Below are 21,979 nucleotides of genomic sequence, written 5' to 3'. Positions count from 1 at the left end.
AACCCAGCTCTCTCGCTGCCTTGTTTAATGATCTGGGACAAATGCTTGCATCTCCCGTTTTCAACAGGGATTGCTGAGAAAGTGAAGATACATTTTTGTTTGATGCTCTGAAATCTTAGTCATCCACTGAATCACTTGAAATGTCAATGAAACCTCCCTCTGCTGCGGTGTGAGTGTGTGCACAGTGCCTTAAGAACAAGGATGTGTTCATGGAAACATGAACTACAATTTCATCTTCTGCATGACATGCAATTGCGCCCTGGCAAGCATTCAGGAGGCAGACAATATGCCTCTTTCCTAACAGCACATTTATTGCTTTGCCTGAAACCTAATGGTAGAAGATTACTACAGGACGCCAAACCACTGTTTCCTGCAGTAACCTGTTTGCTGTTCAGCGCCAATTTACCCGAGCTGGCTTCTCTGACCTGTTCAATTATCTCCTCTCTAACCTTAAACAATCCAGCAGGATTTTCATTGTGATCTGAGACTGAAGCAAGAGAGAAAAAAAGTCTCTTCCCCAGGCAAGCTCAGAAGAATCCAGCTGCCAGCTCCCTCATGGCAAAGAGCTTCCTTCTCCTTGCTTGCACTCAAATGGGGTTCTCACAGCATGCAGGGTTATTAGCCCATAGTTAAAATCAGTTGCAGAGCAGAGTCGTACCTAGGCTATCCCACCCTGCTTCAGTTTTAGTTTTGCATATACAGTAAGAAACACCACCTGAAATATTCAACCACATGTGTTTGCATGTGAGTTGTTGCTACTTGAAATTAGACAGTCTTTCGGAAAGTTAAACTCACAAAGATGCTATGAGAATATTATATTGTTTTGCTGTAACACCCTCAGTTAGAACATCTCCTTGGTTTGGCACTGCTGTCAGGAGTATTTTTCCCTTTATAGCACAATAAGTCATGTCAGAGAGCTTTCCTTTTCACTCAGCATTACAATGGCTGCGTGGTCATATTGGACCCTGGAGCAGAACGCGCTGGGTTAGTGGGCAGCTCTGTGCCTTTCACATGCAATGTATTGCTTTTGTAGGTGCTGAATTGCTCTTTCCAGTCCTTATAAGTTTCCCCTCTAGGTCACTTTCTATTAATTGCTACTTCAGAAGTTTTTTGTACTTGGTAAATTCAATGCTCCTTCCCAGGCACTACCGTGGCAGCTTGTTGACCAAAGTCCTTCTCCCCACTCAGGACACGCACAGAAACAAACCTCCATAGGAGAACCCTACGTTGGAAGCAGACATCATCCCTGCTCTGCGTATGATGATCATATGCCATATTCAGACTCCTTGCAACGGTGCCTGAAACAGGCTTATGAGCTCAGGAAAGGGATGCAGAACTGCCCATTCTTCCAGAAGCAGAAATTGAAAACAAGGCTCCATCCATGAAGAACTGACGGGCAGAGGTGGGTGCAGCATGCCTACCTCTTTGATCCTCCCTTCTTGCTCTAGAAGCTTGCTCCGATTGCCATGCCAGTGGCCAGAGGACCAGGGCTGTTCCTGTGAGATCTCCAAGAGGAAGCAAAGCAAAGGGCATTGCCTTGAGTGCCGACGGGTGGAGAAGTGAACCAGGTTCTACAAAGGGATGAGTCAGTGTTTTCCCAGCTCCTGAAAGCTAACATGCAGGAAAAAATATCACCGAATGCTGAACATCAAACTGAAAACCAAAGCTGAGCTCTGTGAAGCCCTTCTAGGACAAAATGCACCCTGCCCAGAAGCAGGGAGAAGAAGGGAAGGATGAGAGGTGTCCACACCCACACTGGGCTGAGGAGGAATGGGGCTTCTCTGGGCAGGAGGGACTACTCAGGTCCTTTTGCTCACGTAGGGACCTGGCCCCCTTCCCTTCCCTGCTTCCCTGTTTCAGCAATTTTTGCGAGTGCTGAGCTGCACTTAGGAATTGCCAAGAATTTAGTGTCTTTCTTTTTGTGGCCTCTGCTACTCCCCTCAATTTACAAGGAAGCAAAGAAAAGTAACCATCACACACACCATGGCAGCAAAGCCCTGCTTCACTGCATTTTAGCAAAGATCCCATACAGTATTAAAAGTACACTTTATTTTCTGTACAGTTCTCATCCAAATCTCCAGGCAATGTCCATTGTGTGCCCATAAAAAGTTACAGATTGCTCTATTGCCATGAGACAGTAACTGTCCCAAAAACTGTCCGTGAGGAACACAGAGTGACGGCCATCAAAATCAAGTGCTGATGCTTTCTGGATGTGGGGAGGATGTTGGGAAGGAGGGAGAGGGGGAGCAGTTTTGCTCTGCAGCTGAGTCTCAAGCAAACAGAGCTATGGACTGCTCCTCGGGGACCAGGAGACACCCCCCCAGTTCATATCATCGTTCATGCTTAGTGTTCAAGTCGTTGCGCTCAAGGGTCACCCCATTTCCATTCCGCGTCACCTCCTTCCTGTTCCAGTCCTTTTCCATGTAAAACTCGGCTAACACGGGGCAGTGGTCCGAAGCCACTCCGCCCCAGGACCAGTTATCAGGGATCCATGGGTTTGTGAGACCTTCTCGCACAACAGCCCAGTGGCCTGCGTGAAAAAGAATTGCAGAGAAAAAAGATTAATGTGGAAGGGATGTCAGGATTTAAACATTTCCACAAGCTTGCAAAAGAACTAGTCAGTATGCCCAATAATTGAAGGCAGCCTCACCAGCAGCAGTAGGAAGTCACTACACACCAAGTGATAGCCCTCACATTCAACACGCACCGCTGACCGCACACAGGTTATAACACCTAACCAGAAACTCTACCTGTGAAAACCTTTTTCAAGCTGCGGCTGATCCAGATGTTGTCCAGTGACTTGGATCCTTGAGGGTTCTTTGTGCTGATATTAGTGAAGGTACTTGAAGGGACCAAGTGATGGAACTTCTCTTTCCTCAGTATGTCGTGGTCACTGCTGTCGGGAGCCTGGTTAAAATCTCCCAGGATGATCACGTCTTTTTCTCCTGGAAAACAAGAAAAAAATAAATGAATGGAAGTAATGGATATCTGCTCCTTAAATTCAAAAAGGGGAGATAATGGAAGGAGGAACTATACAAATACTTTGTAGCAAAGCTGACTTTACTCTGAACTACTGAAAGTAATGCTGTTTAAAGCCTTTTTCACTGGCTGTTTACTCATGGCCCTTCTGTTCAGGACAATAAAAACCATCCAGTATGTGTTTCTTGTTTGTTTCTAAATATTATCTTGATTATACTGGCATCCTTTGCCTGCTGCTCACAATGACAAATTCAAACACTAGCATTTCTGGTCTTAGAGGCTTTCATAAATCTGTGACTTTGTAAGCTTATTTTTTTCTTCGTCTGCAAGATATATATATTGGCTCCAACCTGCCCTGACATTTTCTTTCTATAGCTTTCCTGTAAGAGTCAAGGATATTTTTGTGATAATTCCTGGAACACACAGTCTTTTGCTAGTATAATATCAGAGCCCCGAAAGTGCAGTGCTCCTTCTACACCTGTGCAATGAAGAAATGTCAAAGAAGAAGCCTGAGTAGCAGCCTGCAGTCCTGATAGCAGAAGATTAGTTCACAAACCACACAGACACTCACTGGCTATAGAAGCTTTCATTCTCCCAGATGGCTGAAGAGATACTATTTAACTTGTGATGTCTTCAAATTTGGCTAGGGCTGAATTTCCAAAAAAAACATGGAAATGACTTGAAATGCTCATCCAAAAATCCTATCTTTCTGTGGAAATATGATTACCTCACTTATATTTTATTTCCAATCCTAATTGAATGAGAAAGGAAACACTGGACCTTAATTTTATATCCACAGCATGTGCTCTTCAGAGCTCCACAGCTGTAGACAGAAATATCCCAGCTGTGCACGAGGTAAGAGGTGAATGGACATGCCCCAGTGCTCGTCTCAAACCCCTGCCAGAAAGGTGTGATGAACTCCAGGACTGTGATAGCTGAGAGAAGACACTGCTGCAATGCAGAGCTTGGTACTGGGGAAGGAGAAAGCTGCAACAAGGATGCACAAATGCACCAAAAATTATAACAGAGCTGACTTCAGAGAAGAAAACTATAGTTTTCTGTAAGCCCCTTTGCTTCTTTGCTTTCTGGGGCTGAAGTGTGGAGGGAGAGGGGTGGACCAAGTGATTGCTCTACCATATGCATCTCTCATGGATAAAGCTATTTGTTGTCTGCTGTTGCTGTAGAAGTAGCTAGCCAGGAGAGGGAGCACAAGTTAAACAACAAAATCTATTTCACTCTGCTTCCAGTGCTTCAAGCAGGGATTGGGAGAGGGCAGGAGTGCAGAGAGATTGATGGCTTATGACTTAAAAACAAACAAACAAAAAAAACCTTTAAAACACGATGCTTGCTAGGATGCAGAGGGGTGATGAAAAAATAATGAACTACTTGTGGTTTTTCTGCCCTTTGCAAGCCACAAATCATACTGAACATGACATGATATTTAAATATTATTCTACAAAGTGTTGGTGGCAGTGACTTACCCACCTCTAGAAGAAATAAAAAACAAACCTAAACCCAAGTTATTTTAAGCTCCATCAAAACCCAAATGAAAATCGGTGCTTGTCTAATGGGGAAGGACCAAATCCCCTGGAGGGAATTGGTTTTCTCTCATGACCTGAATAAAGTGCTTGAATGGTGCCTCCGAAATGTCACCGTACACCTTTACAGCTCACATCTTGGCCAGATGGGCTTCCCTTCCTGCACAATGCTGAGCAGTATGCTTGCTGGGAGCTGGCAGTTTTGCATGCACCTCACTGCAAAAAACCCAAGATCTCTCACTTGCCAGACCCAGGATGATGAACCTGATGACATTACGCCTGGGTGCCATGAGGCTGCAAGGAAATTGCATCACAGGGCAACCATAACTGGGTGCTCAGATGTGACCACGCCACTGCAGTCCTTCCGGACTAATGCTTGCTTAATGGCCAAGGCAGCAGTTGGCTTCTGCCATGTTCTCAGCCTGGTGATATAAAGTGGTAAGGCCACTCTAGAAAGCTCCAGGGCATACCCTTAATGCAGATTACAAATGGCAGGCAGCCAGGAATCCTAGCAACAACACCTCAATCCTGCACGAAATACATTTCTTTTAGCAAATCCTCCAGCCTTACATGAAAAATATATTAAAAAATCATAATCACAAGTGGAAATTTTAACTGACTGCTCAGTTCTGAACAATTTAAAAATAGCAGAGGATAAAACAACCAACACCTAGACATGTCTGTGGAAGCAGGTACAAAGTCAGTCTGGAGTATGCACAGGAAATGAGTCACTGTATTCTTCACTGTTTTAAACTTTCTCATGCAGAACAGCTAAGCATAAAATCCTAATGCAACATAAAGCGGACAGAGATGGAATAGATGGCGTGCAGCAACCATTAGAAGCTGAAACCCAGTTTGCCAGCACATCACCGAGGGAAAGGGTCGCTTCTGGTCCCCTCTGCCAGAAGCTTCTGGGGTTCCACATCGCTGCAATCGCTGGGAGAAAGGCTGTGCAGCCCACCTGCGCTAGGCAGAAAAAGCAGATGACACCAGTGATTGTCTAGATAACCGCCAGCTGCATTTCCCCTCATCCTGACTCGCTACTTCTGCCAGTTCCTATGACAGCAATACCGCGAGCAGCAGCCCTGCAGTTTCAGTCTGATCTGCCTCCCGTTGCCCCTGATGGACACCAAGCAGCCAGAGCAAAGGAAACAAACCTGTCTGGGTCCTCCTGGGTGTGCCCCAGAAAAGAAAAGCCCTGCCTTAACTCCGGTCCCCGTTGTGGCAGTGGCTGAGCACTGCTGCAGGGGCACCAGCCCACACATCTGATCAGCTGCGTGCCGCTGCAAGGAGCTGAGGGACTTCCAGTGCACAGAGACAAAGGCAACCACCTGCAGAAAGTCTGTGGTGTTGAATTCTGCTGTTCTGCAGGAACTGTGAAACCCTCCTTTGTTTCACAGCAGTCCAAAGAGACCCCTGTAGGACACTTTCCCCAGACTTCCCCATGCCCTTAATCAGTCCCCTAATGAACCAAACAGCACACCCTTAAACCCCCAAATCCTTCCTGAAGAGAGTGAAAACCAGATCATGAGAAGGATGTGACAGCACGTCAGCTGGTAAGATGCCACCTCTCAAAGGTCTTCTAAGTCTAGTCCCTGATGCATGGGTAATCTGTGCAATATGGACAAGCCAGATGGGAGAAAATGACTAAGCCAACACCCTGATCCCTGGGTCCAGCACATCCAGGATGGCATCTTTGTGGCCATGGTCACCACAGTGAAGACAGGTGGAATGCTTGAGAGAAGGCAGAAGGGTTGCTGCTGAGTTAGCTACTAGCAGCAAACAGCCACTGAGTCCCTCTGGTGCTGCTGAAGGGAAAGAAGGAGGGAAAAGAGATGCCAGGATCCGCTTGTCTGATGGGAGAAATATGAGGACACCACTGCTCTGGGGAATGGAGACATTACACGAGACTGTGCATAATAACTAAATTTCCTTGGATGCTCACGTGCCCCTTTGTAGGAATGAAAGACAGCAAATAAGGCGCCTGTTAGCAAAATGGGATCAGAAACTCACACTTAGTGGAGTAGCCACAGGAAAATGAGTCTTAATTAACCATATTTTATGGATTGATTTGGGAAAAAAATGAAGGATGGTGGTAATTTTAAGCATGACATTGATTTTGGCAGGGTAATTCAATACTGAAAATAACGTGTGAAAAACCATTTGTTTATGAAACAAGACCTGCACACCACAAGTTTGGAAGAATTTGAAGCTCTTCTTCTGTGACAGATTAAGTCAAGAACAAATACGCTCCGGTAACATGCCCACCATATGAAAATAAAAACACAAACTAAAAAGAAACCCTAATGTCAACAGTCTAAATTTAGATGCAGCGGAAATGCAACTCTGTTGACTTCGGAAGTGCTACACATTTATCTGTGTCCTGATTCAGCCTTCTGGGATTAAACAAATGATCCTTTTGTTTGCCTTCATCCTTTTCATTTTCAAGGTATGTGGATAAATACTTAAATTCATAACACTTAAAAATAGCTCTGACTGGACTCTTGCAGCTTAAAAGGAAAAACAATAGAACATGTATAAAAACTGCAAATACTTCTTGCATTAGGATTTTAATGCTTCCAAGTGACCAACCTTGCCAAACTGTGCAAAGTGGAAAACATGAGTATAACCTTGTAACCCTTTTGTGTCTTTGTTAAGCAGTAAGCAAAGGGCTAGATTTTTCTATTCCTATGAAAAGATCACCAATATAAACACCACTTTGTATCTGAAACCTGCTGTTCTGCTCCACAGGAAACAGTTTAATCTGCAAGCCTCAGAATAAGAAGCAATTCTTAGAAATGAAGCAAAGAATTTCAGCTGTCTATTAAATTGCTCAAGTTGAGATCTAAATTCTGGTGTCCCTCATCTTGGTGTAAAACCAGAGCAACTTACCTGAAAACAACAGGATTATTCTGCATATTACACCCATGTACGAAAGCTAGTTTCTGGTCTCTTTTCTCATTAGCAGGCACCTTCTGACTTGCACTGAGTTTTCCAAAATACATCCAAACATCCAACAATAGAACCAAATTCTTTTGGAAAAAAAAAAGGCAGATGTCTTTTTCTTTTCTTTTTTTTTTTTTTTTTGGCTGAACTTCCTCTAACACTACCATAAAATCACAAGGAGTTTCACTTGAAAAGTGGAGTCAAAGCCAGTAGGAAACCCTTTGCTATTTGCAGTAATTATAATAGATTAAAAGGTAATCAACAGAGAAAAAACACATTTGCCACACTGTGAAGCATTCAAATAAAGGTAAAGACAATCTAAAGTTGATGAGGATATTTTTGAAACCTGCACTAAGACAGTTATATATATTTTTTAAATTCTTCTTGATTAGGCAAGATGACCAGCATGCGTGTGCTAACTGGAAGGAAGACAACATCGTACCTTTCAGAGTCTCCTGCAAAGTCTGTGCAAAGGTTGCTAGTTTGTGGCTGTCGTGGTTCTTCCCTGTGTTCTCCCCTGCTGCAGATGCCAAGGCCAGGTGAAGGTTAACCAGTGTCAGATCATTCATCCCAAACTGGGGGAGCAAGGAGCGAAATCAATACATGGCAAGGAAGGTCACAAAGCAAAGCCATACACCTATTCCACATACTTTCAGTACTAAATCCTGGTGACTAGGACCCACTTTGCTCTGCACACAGTGTATTTTGTTTTGTCTTGGTGTTTTGGGAAGACAGGGAACACATTTTGCACCTCTTCTTGCAACAGCCTAATATCCTTACAGTTCTGGGGAAAATGGTTTTTGTAAGCATGCAGCTTCTTTTCACAGCAGTTGCAGTGAGAAGCTGACTGCAAAACCAGTTGTTAATAAACTATGAATAATGTCGTCATCGTTACATGGACTAATTACTACTCTCCTATGATTGGCCTTGGCCTGTCACAGAGATTAGCCATGAAACATAATGCATCTTGAAATGGGCGGTTGGCTTCCTGCAATCTTCTTCTCACCTTCTGGGACTCATTTGATTGTGTGGCACAAATAATACTTACTCCTAATTTAACTTGTCTATATTTATTAGAAACTTCTCTCAAAGCATTACCAGAGATGTCAAATTCCCCAAACTTGAACTCTCCATCACAGCCTGTGTGGAGAAGGGGGCTGTATGTTCACTCAAGCATATGCAGAACAGCATGGAAAGAGTCAGTTTCCAAAATGCATGGCTTTCTTGTACACAAGTACAGCCTAGTGAAAAAGCTTTAAAATGGAAACTCTACACTATGCCAGTGATGTAAGAGATCAGCCCGAGCCTCTCAGGAGCACAAAACTTTCTGTAAACATCCATTCTGCCTACACTCACCCCATCTCCACCCCTGATGTATGGCACTGACCAGAACCACAGAGCTGTGGTTGCACACTGCTGGATACTCACCTCTCCAAAAGCCAGAGAAAGTGACTGGTGACTTCTGTCACTCTATCAGACTGCAGACACTACCGAAGATCCCCCCAACATACCCAAATGCTCCCTTGCAGCATGGCTCCCTCCCACAGGAGCAGGGGAAAGGAATGATCCTGGTGATCCACCTTACCTCCAAGGCCCACTAAGCACCTCATTTTAATCAAGCCATGAAAGAGTGTTGATTTGATGAAATGGATTAGTCTCATGCAAGTTTTTATCTGTTAGTAGACTGTGCCTCTTTCCAGCTTTTTGTCCAAAATTTTTAAACAAAAGCTGATCTCTGCAAGGGTCCATTGGCACAAATAAGTTACCTTGAAACGTGCAAGATATGGGTGAGGATACGAGTGCTTCCCATTGCCATTAGTCTGTACATTCTCCTGAGAACAGGCATCTTTCAGCTCAATGCCAGCTGTTGTATCCCAGAGGAACCCAGAGTATTCAACTCTCTGCAATTAAAACAAGAGAAAAGGAAAAAAAAAAAAAGGATGGTAAAAACAAATTCTGCCCAAATGCAGTCTCCTAGATGAAACTTTCACCCAAATGTCTCAGTCTCAGTATCACTGCTGGTATTGGAGTGGCGTACATCACTCCCAAAATATGCAGAGGTGGGAAAAAGTTTCTATCCGGGCCTGGCACCTGCTGAGGGTAGGAAGTCTACCTTGCTGTGCACAGGTGTAAGGGAGAAACAGCACCCTAGATTATCCATAGGAGGTAACAAGAACAGGCGGAAAAGCTCCTTTATTTCGCCCTGGCCAAAACCCCCACAAGATGTGGGAGGGACAGGCAGTCCCAACGGCTTCACTGAAAGCCGAGCACACCGAGTTGAAATGCACATTGCTTTGCTACTCACGGCCACTCGCACTTGTGTGCTGGCTATCAGACACCCAGGTAACCTGAGCACTGCGTGCTCCAGCCAACAATTTAATAAGCTGCTTTATCTTATACAGGTAGAGCACATTCAGGACTGCTGCAGCAGTGAGAGATAAAGGTGCAGCCTCCCGTGTGCATCTGTGGACTGATACACGTCCCTCATTTCCTGCTGTTCCAGGCAAGGAATCCAATTCTTCCCGGTGTGGTCAATAATAAGGTAGCTTGTTGCCCATAAGAAAATAAGGATTTTTTTTTGCCTTGCCCTGAGCAGGAGCCTATGTCCCCAGCATCACATCTCTGTCAGTGGCAGACATTTACAAGAAGAGCATAAGGGAAGCTGGGGCGTGTAGAGGCTGATGTTTGCCCTGACAGACTCTTCCCAGCACCAGCACACTGCTGCAAGCCATCTTTTCCCGTTCCTTCTCTACACACCATACGTGATCTTACAGACTTCTGTCGTGCACAAGCTAAAAATATCCAGGCTCGTTCAGCCTCTTGGCACGACATCTGATCTAGACCTCTCAGCCCTGTCAATCTTCTCTCTCTCTTTTGCAGCTCAAGTGCTTCATGTTCAGTTCTCCGCTCCTTTCATCCCAGCATCTATCATCCTTCATGCTTTTTTGGACTACTTGGGTCCGTGGCATTCCCAGAAAGCTGTCTGCCCTCTTTACACCAGCAGCAGTATCTAATTCAAAACCTGTCAAGCCTCTCCTCTCATCACACAGACAGGATTTGCCTTGGTATCATTCAAACCTGTTTCTCTTAGTGAATCATAGTTAAATCCATCTCAAGGAAAAGTTTTCCATTTCAGCTGCAAAAAAACAAGTATTATATGCTCTGCTGTCTTCCACTGAGCCTTGGAAGAAAGTATTAAGGTTGGCTAAAATCTTTTGGTAGCCCATTTGGCGAGTTTTAGACTTGAAACTGGTGGAATAATTTTGTCAGTATTTTGATGTCTGAAAACTGAGTAGGCTACAAGAAAAGATGTAGAAGAATAAAACAGATGTCAGCAGCCCCCCTCTATTCCCTAGCTCCAGATTTTCCATCAACCCAGTGGCCAATATCAATGTTTGGTAGAAGACCAAATGACTGGGATGAGTGGGAGCACAAACCTATGCACCAACCACTATTTTGCCTTATTTAGCCCTGCAGAGAGTCTCGAGATCACTTTGTGCCAAAGATGCGATATATTCAGAGTACCACTGCATTATTTCATTGCATTGTGTTTGTGTACACAACGTTCAAACCTAATGAACTCATCAACTAACCTACGGAGTAGAAAAGGCTTTTTGGCTTAGTGTAGGGTGCTGTAGCATAGCCAGATTTCCCTTCTGTAAAAGCACCTAAAAGGAAGAGTCAGTAAGTAACATTTCTATTCGTAGTTTGGCCACAGATTTCGCCCATAATCTGGGGAATCCTTCATCCTTACATCCCTACCAGTAAAGCAAAGTACATGATGATTTTTAGTTACTCATTCCACAGTCAAAACTTTCATTGCTATCTTTGGAAACACAAGATTCAAGAATGAATCAACTAAGGACTCCGGATTCAACACAGAAACTCTGAGACAATTACTAATCATTGTTGGAAAAAAAGACAAAGCAAAGGGAACAACTTTGCACAATTTCATATATCGGTTTAAATTCCGTGCTCTAATGATCTGGTGTAAGAAGAGGTTCCAAAGTAAAGCTTCCAGCCAGGAACAAAATGCTCTGAAGGGGATTTGCTGTCTGCATTGGAAGTAGAAGTGTTGTTCTGAATTGTGTAAAGCTTTGGACCCATTCAGACCCTTAGTCTTTCTATTGGTAGGTACAGGACAATTCTTGTGGTGCTCAGGTGGTTTTTGTTGTTGTTGTTGTTGTTGTTGTTGTTTTATATCCTTAGCACCCCTGAAGGGAAAAGGAGAGATCTCCCTTGGGAGAGACCACCTTTGGGTACCATTAGTAGAATTCAGCCCCATATAGCTATACCTTGAATATTATCAAGGGTAGAAGGCACAACCCTCACCACCTTGTAAATTAGTACCTTGTTGCAGTACATATATATATTCCCATGACAGAAGATGCTGCAGGGAAAAGCCTAGTGCAGCAAGTTGCTGATTTTCAATAGAGTCCAAGGCATATTTCAAAGATACTTGTATGGCGCTTTAGGGAATGTGCAAGATAAGCTCCTCTGCCAGAGGAGGACAACATGCTGAGCAGCTCCTCTGTAGGGCCTTCATTTGTAAACTAGGAAAACTGGAAGCTCTTCCAAATTCCAGCCAGTGCTGTATAACAGAGCAAGCTCAGCTGACCAGCAGAAAAAAATCAGAAGTACTGCAGCATGTCAGGGGCAAAACAATGGGCTCTTTCCTTGTCCTAAGGTGTAGCCTTTTTTCTGTATTTCTGTACTGTTTTTACCTGTTATACTTCCCCCAAACACATGGACACCTTCCTCCTTAGAAGTATCCCATGGACAGGGGAAAACAACTCTTCCAAATAATCAATAGCACAGTCAAACTGAATGCCATATGAAGAATCAGCTTTAAAAAAAAAAAAAAGAAGTTGCAAACCTTGCCAAAAAGATTAAGAATATGTCCTTGGTTAAAGGGAAAAAAATTGAAGCAAAAGTTCAAACGTAGGGATCAATGTACCTTATGTAGCTGGCCCGAGGGTTTTTCGGAAACAACACCCTTCCAACATCCTCTAGGGCCCTTCCACTTGCGGATGTTTGGCAGCGTCGGCTGGTTCAGCTCCATACAAAACTAGAGAGAGAGAGAGGAAAAAAAAAAAAAAGATAAGCTTCCTAGGGCTTTGAAAAACCCTGCAAAAAAGCACGCAAAGAGGCATTGATAAGATACGCTGTGGAATACAGGCTATAGTCTCTACTGAAATGTTAAATGAAAGCCCAGCTACAAATCTGAGGTCAAGGAAGCTGCACCAGTGTATGCTAGCTACAAAATTTAAGCTCTAATTTTTGAGCAGCACAATAGCCTAGGCCAGCCCTGGAAGGGGAAGCTGGCTAACCCAGAAAGAACAAAAGCACACTGAGCAGACATGAGGAACGCAAAACCTCTGCCCTCCGAGGTTTGCGCCGGAGGTGGTCTGGGACCGATCCCAGGGACTCGTCATTATTTGGAGACTGGGTTAAAACAGTGCAAACATGGCAAGCAGAACATATTCTAAAAGTGCCTAAGTTTCTTCCTTGGGCTCTTTCCCCCCCGAAGTGCTGTTGGGAGAGCAGCAGGGGGGCTGCCGGGGGCAGGAAACCCCCATGTAGCAGGGCTGGCTGCTCTCCAGTGCCCACATCACCCTCAGCCACGGGGATGAAGCCGAAGCAAGGGCAGAGGACAGACCCGACAGCCAGCACTCAGCTGACAAAATGATTTTGGGGGGTTATGGCAAACGCTTCAATGGCTCGAAAGCAGTTTGTAAAAAAGCAATGAGTCAGTTTGGTGAAGGCAAGGAAGCTGAGAGCTCAGGCTAAGAAACCTCAAACAAGCTAATGTATTCGAGGGCACACTGCGGGTACTGTAAGGGATGATAAATCAGAGGAAGGAGAACCTCAGTGCTACTGGGCGCATTTCAACATCATCATTTCAATGGGCAAGTAATAAACTACCAGCATAAAACACATACCAGACACAAACCCTGTAAACTGCTGCAGGAGCTCTGTGCAACATTTCCAGCCTTTCTGGAGATGCTGGCAATAGAAATGCTGCCGCTTCACATGGCATTTTGCAGCTGTGCATGTACAACATACATGCTGTAATACCACCATATGCACCATATGCTGCTGTATTGTGGTATGACAGATGCTTTATGGATGCTTGAGACTTCCTGTGCAGAAAGGGATCGGCTGCACATTTTCACACATAACAGATCTTTTTGGTGCTCCCCAGAGGTGTTGGTTGTCCTGGACACTGCTGTACAGCCACAGAACTTGGACACATTTACATTGCCAAGCATATGGTCAGAGCTATAAAGACTGTGCAATAACACCCAACAGACCAAGGGTACTGGGACTGTGGACACCATGGAAAAGACCCCACATCCACTTGGCTAAAGTCTTGCCAATGAAATTAAATTAATTAAAAAAAAAAAAAGACTATGCCTTGGAAAACCTGGAGCCCCTTTATGCAGATGCTATGAAATACTTTTTGCCAGAGGGTTCAGAATAAAGCTTAATAGGAGGAGCTAGAGCCCTCTGCAAAGCTACTGTCAGGTCAAGACAGACCCCAGCTGGATGCTGGCAGGGATACCAGGCATCAGCACACCCTGGCTGTGCAGAAGTGCGTGCACACAGTAGCTGTGGCTTCAGGGAAAGAAGCTATTAAAAAGTAATCACTGTGAAACAGTAAGAGACTTCCGATGTGCATTTTCTTTTCTTTTCTTTTTTTTCTTTTCTTTTTTCTTTTTTTTTTAATTTATCTGACTCTGGAAGAGCTGCACTGAAACAGAGGTTTTCACAGTGAAAGAACATCTTCAGACAAAAGCTTGTAACCAGAATGTCAGCCCAACAGAAGCAGCGATTTAACAAGGATTTCAAGGCAAACGATAACCTCCTGTACACAGTGATGGTTCTCTGTGGTGGGTCATGCTTCTGGCCAAACAGTTTGAAGAACTGTAGTGCTAATCTGCATGGATATAAACGTTTCTGATGTGGGTATCAGCAAAGGATGGGACAGCTGTTCTCCATACTGGAACAGGGAATGGCTACCCCCTTTCCAACTTACCAATTGTTCTTATTCACATGTCTATTTCACCTTTTGTTTCAAAAAGAAAAATCGAACCCTGCTCTTTTACTAACTGCCTTGTCTGTAAATTCAGTATCCTGGATGCTGAAGCTGTAAGCATTTACCTCTAAAACACATACAACCCAAAAAGCAATCTTTCTTGTCTTGAAAAGCCAAGAGGCATTTCACACTCAAAAGAGAAAATGTCTGGCACATCCTTTAAGAAACTTTTCTGAAAGGTAGAGATTTGCTGGAGCTTCTTATTCAAGATGCTGCGTACTGCATCACTGCTCATTATATAGCTTCAAGCAGTGCTAAGGCTGTGCCGGTTTATTAAACAACGAGGCACACAGGGCACTAGCACAGCCTGAGAACCGAGCTCTGCTCTGGACTGAAGGCTAGGTGAAATCGTTAACACACACACAGTAAGTCACGGCAGTAATAATTATCATTCCTGATGTTGTTCTGCTGACTTTAAACTGCACACATTTGCTGAATGAGTTTTCTAACATTTAAATAACTTAAATCATCAACCATGGGGAAAAAAATGAAGTTAGAAGTTCTACTGTAAACCAACAAAAGAGTTAACTTATCACTGGGTTGCAGCTGCCTAGCGGACAGCACAAAAGATATAGCAGGGCTGAATAAATACTACAGAAACCATTGCTTTATTAAAAAGAACATCTGCAATCAACTAGTTTGAATATTTTCTTTCCTTCAAATTGATTTTCTTAAGGCCCTGATTTAACTTTGCTCAAAGAAAAAGATGACAAATAAGATTATATGGTTTGTTCAGAAAAAGGCATCAGCCTGCTCTGGGTGTTTGGTCTGGTGCTCTGCTCTGGTTGTTTTAGCGATTGACAGCATCCCCTACAGCAGCTGACTTTAATTTGTGCCCATTTTTCAGGGCTTACAGGCACACAGATTTTGAAGCTCTTGTGGAGTACTTGCTTAGGTCACATGCTCTGCTGAAGTGAGAAGGGCATTTCTTATATCACATTGTTCTGCCCACAAAGCCCAAGAGCAAACACGATTACAGCTTCCCTTGTACAGTAAAAATCTACAGACAAGCTCATGGCCTACATTGGGCATGAAAAAACATCCTTTCTTCTTTTGCAAAGTTAGATCTGTATCAATCCTTTTGGGGAGCTTTTTCTCATGTGGTAAAGAAAAATCAAAATCAAAATCAAAATCTCAATCAGAACATTTTCCCCAAAAATCCTCATAAGGAATAAAGTTCTAGCTTTTTTTTTTTTTTTTTTTTTCCCCTCAAGAGCCTTTCAGATTGCAAGTTTCCTGAAATGAAATCATCTTTCTTTATTAAATCCTGTACATAACCGAGTCAAAACTCAAACAGATACTGCAATATCAACAACACAAGGGCTCTTTTACACAGACTCCCCCTGTATCATAGCTATGCCTTTGTGGTCTCTCTTGCAGCTCAGTGCTAAGTGTTTTTGGATAAGCAGTGCCTCCAGGGTGTGGGAATGCGGCAGCATACAGGCTCCAGTCACTCTCTAGGTAAAAAGCTGTCTGCCCCTGAAAGGTGACCCCCCTGCAACAGCCACCTGCCTGCTGCCAGCATGCGAAGTGCAAGGAGTCAATGAGAGCCACCACTCCCAGAACTGGGGCAAGCCCCATGGCCTTTGCTCGTCTTCGACCCATCATTTACCCAAGAAGGGAGGATCCAAAGACGTAACTGCTCTCTGTTTCCCCTGATAAGGAGCCCGCGCCGACTGCTCCTGGCCACTCCAGAAGCAGACAGGTACAGGAACGAGCTTACACAGGGCAGTTGGAAGAAACTGAGGAAACACACATTAGAGTAGGGACAGGAGAGGGAAGGCACAGTGTCTTGGACTAATTTGGAAGTAAAGAGAAGAACGCATGCTGGGCTGGCACATGCTGGGGATTGTAAGGAATTACAGACTCCCTATCACCTCATGACCCTCCCCAGGACGCTCTAAGCACTGCCAGCAGCAGTAACTATTTGTGCATTAATTAAGGTTAACTCTCTTCCAGTGCAGTAACTCTGCACGCTATGAGAACTGCCAGCAAGCAGCCGGCAGTAACCCACAGGCAGATCTCACACCCTGTTGTTCAGGGTGACCTGGGTAATCTTTGCTTTCTTTTGAGGTGTTGTTTGTGCAGCCACTCCAAAATCAGGCAGAGTAGGCCTGACAGGCACAACACCACTCCATGCACACAGCTTGCCCCATCAGGTGTAACTCCTACAGTACAAGTGCTGGGGACCACACCGAGATGGGGACCTCCTTTGAGGTGAGCATCCTTTGCCTGAAAAGAGGATGCACTACTCCTTTACACACTTAGGAAGTCAAAGGTGACCCAGGAAAACAATGCCTTAGGGCTTAATAAAGCTAGATGTAATTGTGCGTTTCTTATCAGCCAGTGACTCCTCGTCTGTAGATATTTTAATTTCAAACCTGGATTCAGAGCACAGGCTGTAAAGAGAGTGAGGAAAGGAGGAACTGTAAGGAAGAGCTTCCAGTGTTAGCACGTTATTATGGCACAGTACACCTTGTCTCAGTGCAGTAATCATCGCCTGAACTTTAGAAAGGCACTCAAGGCAATTAAATATTTATTTGGTTTAATTACCACAAATGCTTTCAGACCAAAAGGGCACTGCATTAAATGTAAATAACAACTTACTTCTTCAAAGCAAAGATGATTTTAGTTCCATGTAAGAAAGAAGAGAGAAGAGAGCTTAGGGAATAAACATTCTATTTCTGAATGTTAAATATGCACAGTTCCTTTATTTTTTACAGGCACTAGGGGGAGCAACTTTAATGAGTACAGGAGATGCATATGAAACTTCTATCAGTTCCTTAGCATTTCACATATGTTAAGAGATGGCACATTAGTAAAGATTTGACATCTCTGTGGTGAAAGTGACTTGGAGTATGAGTTCTGAAGAGCACAGGAGCTGGCAATAGCTGAAAAGGAGACTTTCACCAGTGAAAACAACAACAAAATTGTATAACTATACAATTAGGTCAAAATTCACCACCTTTTTCAAAGCCCACCTACCCTCTCCAAACCTGATTCCTCTGGCAATAAAACTCCCATCCTGAAACATGATCTAAAATATTCCAGATAGAAGATGCAACAAAACTGACAATGGCTTCATGAGACCATCTGGTGCTGGCACTATTAATCCATCCTTCAATATATACTTCCTCTTCTCCATCACTGGGTACTCTATATAACCTAAAAATGTTCCTAGAATTAAATGCACACTATCCTTTCTTCTCTTTATAAATCCAAGAGTGGACCGTATTTCTATTTCCAACTGAAAAAGCAGACTTGAGAACCTGCAAACCTTATCCAATCAACCATCTACAGGACACAGTTACAGCTGGTGCTCCCTAATCGAGCCTGACCCAGAAAGCTGAGAGCAGAAACGTTGAGAACATTTTTGAAATCAACACCTTCAGTTTTCACATAAAGCACCCTGATTTGACACTGATGCTCCTAAAGAAAAGAGCATTTTGTTAGATCATGTTCAAGATGAGGAAGAAGCAGAGTAAGTGGGGGGAGATCTTTGTGGTGGTTGTATTTTCCTGGACTCACTGCTGAGGCTGGGGTAAGAAAACAGGTCAGGGCTGCAGAAGAAAAGCACTTGGCATCCACATCCCCGCAGGCAAGAGCAGCTAAGCAAAGGGACACAGAGGAGCATCAGGCCTTGCGGTTGTGTCTGGGTTCTTGAATAATCAAACATAACTGCAGGGAAGGAAGTGTTATTATGGCTATAGCCTAAAACAGAATCAACACTGGATCCTATTTCCTACTGACAACAGCATAGTCTCAGGCCTTCCTTGCTTGTTTGCCTTACCCTGAAGTGTATCCATATCCTGTTTGCAGAGGTAGCCAAAAATTCTGGACAAAAACAAGTAGATGAACACAAACACTGGTGTGGGGGATGCACTTGCAGATGAACCACATAAATAGTGCAGAGGAAGTAGAGGTGGTCCTGTGTTAAGCTATAATGTTTTATACATGCCCATTCAATTAGTCCCTTCCAGGAAGACCTCATGAAACATTTCATAATATTTATTGATTGTGTTCTTCGAGTATTGATATTACATAAAGGCAAATAAAACTTGGCAGGTGGAAGACAGCTAGACCGATAATTATTAGTGTTCCCAAAGGAGAATAAAACTTCACAGGCAACAGAGATCTCAGACATATCAATAAGTTTCCTTTTGGAAAAGATTTCTCTTTCTCCCTCTTGAGAATAATTCTACAATGACGATGTCAGTGAAGAAAGAAAAAGTGTGGTTTATAGAAGCCAAGTTATAAAGTTTAGGAGAAAAATTCTGTGACGGAAGTAAAGATAAGGAACAAATCTACTGAAAATGTCACAGAGACAGAACTACTCTTGGCAAGGTTATCGACCTGTCCTGCCATGTTAGCGTGCCCTGTTTGCACTGTGTCATTGAGACCTGGGGCAACACCTTTACATTCTTTACTTACTGGTTTGTTGCTCTGGGAGCTAAAACAAAACATTGATGATTGAGTAAATGCTGTCATTCTCCACACTTTTCACAAACATTATATCTAATGAATCCTTCAAATGGCTCCATAAACCCATCACGAGCAGCAAAACTGCGGCAGAGCCCTTCAGCACCAACCGTTCAGCCAAACCCCCTAACCAGCACCTGACTTCACACATAAAGCTGCACCTGCAGGCACAACCATCACCTCTTTGTGTTTGTGCAGACTATGGGCACAGAAAGCTCATTTGTTGTGACAACATGCACATACAAACATGGACATGTTGGTAAATACGAGAGCTCCCTCCAGACCAGATGTAATGGGAGTTTTGCATCAGCCAGTTTGCATCACCTGGCACCAGCTGTGCAATCCATTCCCACTCTCCCAGTTAGGTACCCAGGGCTTCCTCTTGCAAAGGGGATGCTGGGGGCAAGCCAAGAGAAGACAATGAGTTCAGAAATGCAGGTTATACCTGTCCTTTTCCAGTCTCCTGAACACAGAGCACATGGTGGCAAGCAGATGACTTTTTCTGCTTGGGATCCCAAGTCATTGCCTGTCATAAGGGAGGCACCTTCAGCTTTTCCATCAGTTTGAGCATAGCTCAGTGGTGCCTGGAAAATGTGCTGCTTCTTAGACATCAACCCAGTATTTCTGACAGACACCAATGAAGGAAGGATTTCCTTCTTCTGAGGATCAGATTCTTCGCTTCCAAATGAGTGCTTCAAGCACCATGTCAAGGACTGGAGAGCAAATATCTACCAGCCTGCAGCCTCGCTGCCCAGCGAGGTGATTCTTGTCCTGAACTCCAGGCTTTGCTGCAAAGACCATTTCTAAGCTTAACACACAAGAAAGGAAACCTCCTGGACTGAACTCCTCAGAGGAGACAGGATGAGGAAGGCACGTTTTTCAAGCCAAGCTATGTGCAGGCACAGGCTAGAAACTGAAGTGCTGAGATTGGGGTCATTCTGGGCATAACTCTCGTTACCAGAGGAACACTAGAGCAAAGCATTAAAGGACTCTCAGTTTTTAAAACAGAACACATCACCCTCGCAACAGGTATCTGAGTCCCTTAAGGAATCTGGCCACATTTTGAGCCAGCCCATGGATTTGAACCAAACGGGAACACGAGGCTCCCTTCTGCAGCTGCTGTGTTACTCACCCATTGTAATTTATGAATGTGCGGGAAATAATTATGCTGATAAACTTAACATTATCTCAATTATCAAAAGTGTGTAATGATTTGTTTCCATACACGAACCTGTTTGAACCAAAGCAAATTTTTTTTCTGTCAGGTTTTACAAGATCAGTTGAGGAGTGGTAGGAGCATAAGTTTGCACTCCCAAGTGATTTGTTTTCCTTTCTGAGCACTTATTTTGGAAAAAATCAACCATGAGTTTCTACACTGTCCTCCCAGATGAGCTCACCACAGTCACCCAACTGCTTATTTTTTTGTAATACCTGACAGGAAATTACATTCTTTATCTTTGACTATATGATTTAAAAAAAAGGATTGTAGCCCATAAAAACAGTTCTATTCTCGTCTTTTAATCATGGTGTTCCTGGGACAACAATTTAGATCATTCACTGGCACCTTCGTCTAGCTTCATTCCAAACAAAAGTTATTATTTATATAAACAATGTCTTTTTATAGGGCTTGAAAAGGAAGACACGGAAACCTTTGGTGCAGAACAGTGAAACAACAACTGAAAGAAGGTAACTATCATAACACACTTTAAGTGCCAGGGACTCTATTAAAAAATCACAGGATGTTCGACTACCTATTGTTAAAATGGGCTATAAAACATCTTTCAGCCAGGCTGCCATTTCATGCAAAACAGTCTTCACGTATTTGGTAGAAATATAGGCTGCCTTTTAGTTATGAAAGAGAACACCCATATTGGCCAACCTGTGCGTAGGAGCAGTTTTACGGGTTTTCAATTTCTCACATTTCCATTATAAGCTGAGCTTTTTCCTTGTACTTCATGGGACAGACTCATTTTGCAGAAGACATTTCCTGAAGACTTCTTTTCCTACCCTTGAGCGCTTTTTTTAAAACATAATACCGGAATTGAGGCTCAAGAGCTTGTCAAGGATGGTCCATAAAGCCTTGCAATTCATTCAAATGAGTGTTTTAGTCTGTGTAAGTAGGCAGTATAATCATTAACAGCAATAATAGCATGCTAAGGGAGCTAATATGGTATAAAGAAGAATAAAAAAAGAAACCCTCATGATTACAAGAGTACCTTTTTCGTCGAGCTGCTTTTACAAGAGATGAGTGGATGAGTTCAAGCAATTTTCCTATATTGTTATAAAGCTGTCTGCTCAAGCAGTTGGCAGTGCTAAAATCATAGCCACAACACAGTTGAATTATTTACTTGTTACTACATTGTCTGCTGTAAACGTGCAGTTGCTTTTTCACATTTTTTCCCAATCTCATTATTTCCAAATGAAGAAGACAAGTTTCATCTTGCTGCCACTTCAGCCATCAGAAAAAAGCAGATGCACCTCTCAGGGAACATAGATGTATGCTTAGGAAAGTATTACTGACATTATTAAAGCAAGTATTACTGACATTATTAAAGCAATGACGGCTCAGATTTTTGTCTTTTTTGGGAGATACTATACGTGTACTACTACAGACAGTGCCTCAAGAAGTGCCCAATATAGAGCTCCAAGTCTTCCACAAGGTAAGGTATTGTATGCTCAGCCAGAGCACGTGTACTTCATTTTGTACCATCACAGCCACCACTCTGCAGGGCCACAGCTTGCCCAGCAAATGTTTGGAAAGCTAAACTGCATGCTCATTTGGATTAGATATAAGGCACCAGGTAACCACAAGTCAGTAGCTTTCTGGGAACCCTTCTTTTATTTTTAGTTCCTTGGCTAAAAATAAAAATGGTCCCCCATTTAGTGAGCCAACGCTTTTGTCATGCAACTGGGAAGCTCCTATCGATTTCTGTGGTGT

At 43.5% G+C, this 21,979-nt stretch overlaps 1 protein-coding gene across 1 annotated transcript in view; it reads right to left on the bottom strand.

Moving 5' to 3' along the window:
- Positions 1-2,031: 2,031 nt before the first annotated feature.
- Positions 2,032-21,979, bottom strand: part of EEPD1 (endonuclease/exonuclease/phosphatase family domain containing 1) — a 62,824-nt gene continuing 42,876 nt past the window's right edge. The window contains exons 3-7 of the mRNA XM_035552392.2: positions 12,421-12,531; positions 9,230-9,364; positions 7,906-8,038; positions 2,751-2,945; positions 2,032-2,530 (exon numbers count right to left, since the gene is read on the bottom strand). Of these exons, the coding sequence (XP_035408285.1) occupies positions 2,331-2,530; positions 2,751-2,945; positions 7,906-8,038; positions 9,230-9,364; positions 12,421-12,531 (774 nt within the window). The 3' untranslated portion in view covers positions 2,032-2,330. The remainder of the gene's footprint in view (positions 2,531-2,750; positions 2,946-7,905; positions 8,039-9,229; positions 9,365-12,420; positions 12,532-21,979) is intronic.

This window comes from Cygnus atratus, chromosome 2, assembly GCF_013377495.2.
Source record: "Cygnus atratus isolate AKBS03 ecotype Queensland, Australia chromosome 2, CAtr_DNAZoo_HiC_assembly, whole genome shotgun sequence".
Taxonomy (NCBI): domain Eukaryota; kingdom Metazoa; phylum Chordata; class Aves; order Anseriformes; family Anatidae; genus Cygnus; species Cygnus atratus.
The sequence above is the reverse complement of the archived record's forward strand: the minus strand, read 5'-3'. Positions and strand labels throughout refer to the sequence as shown.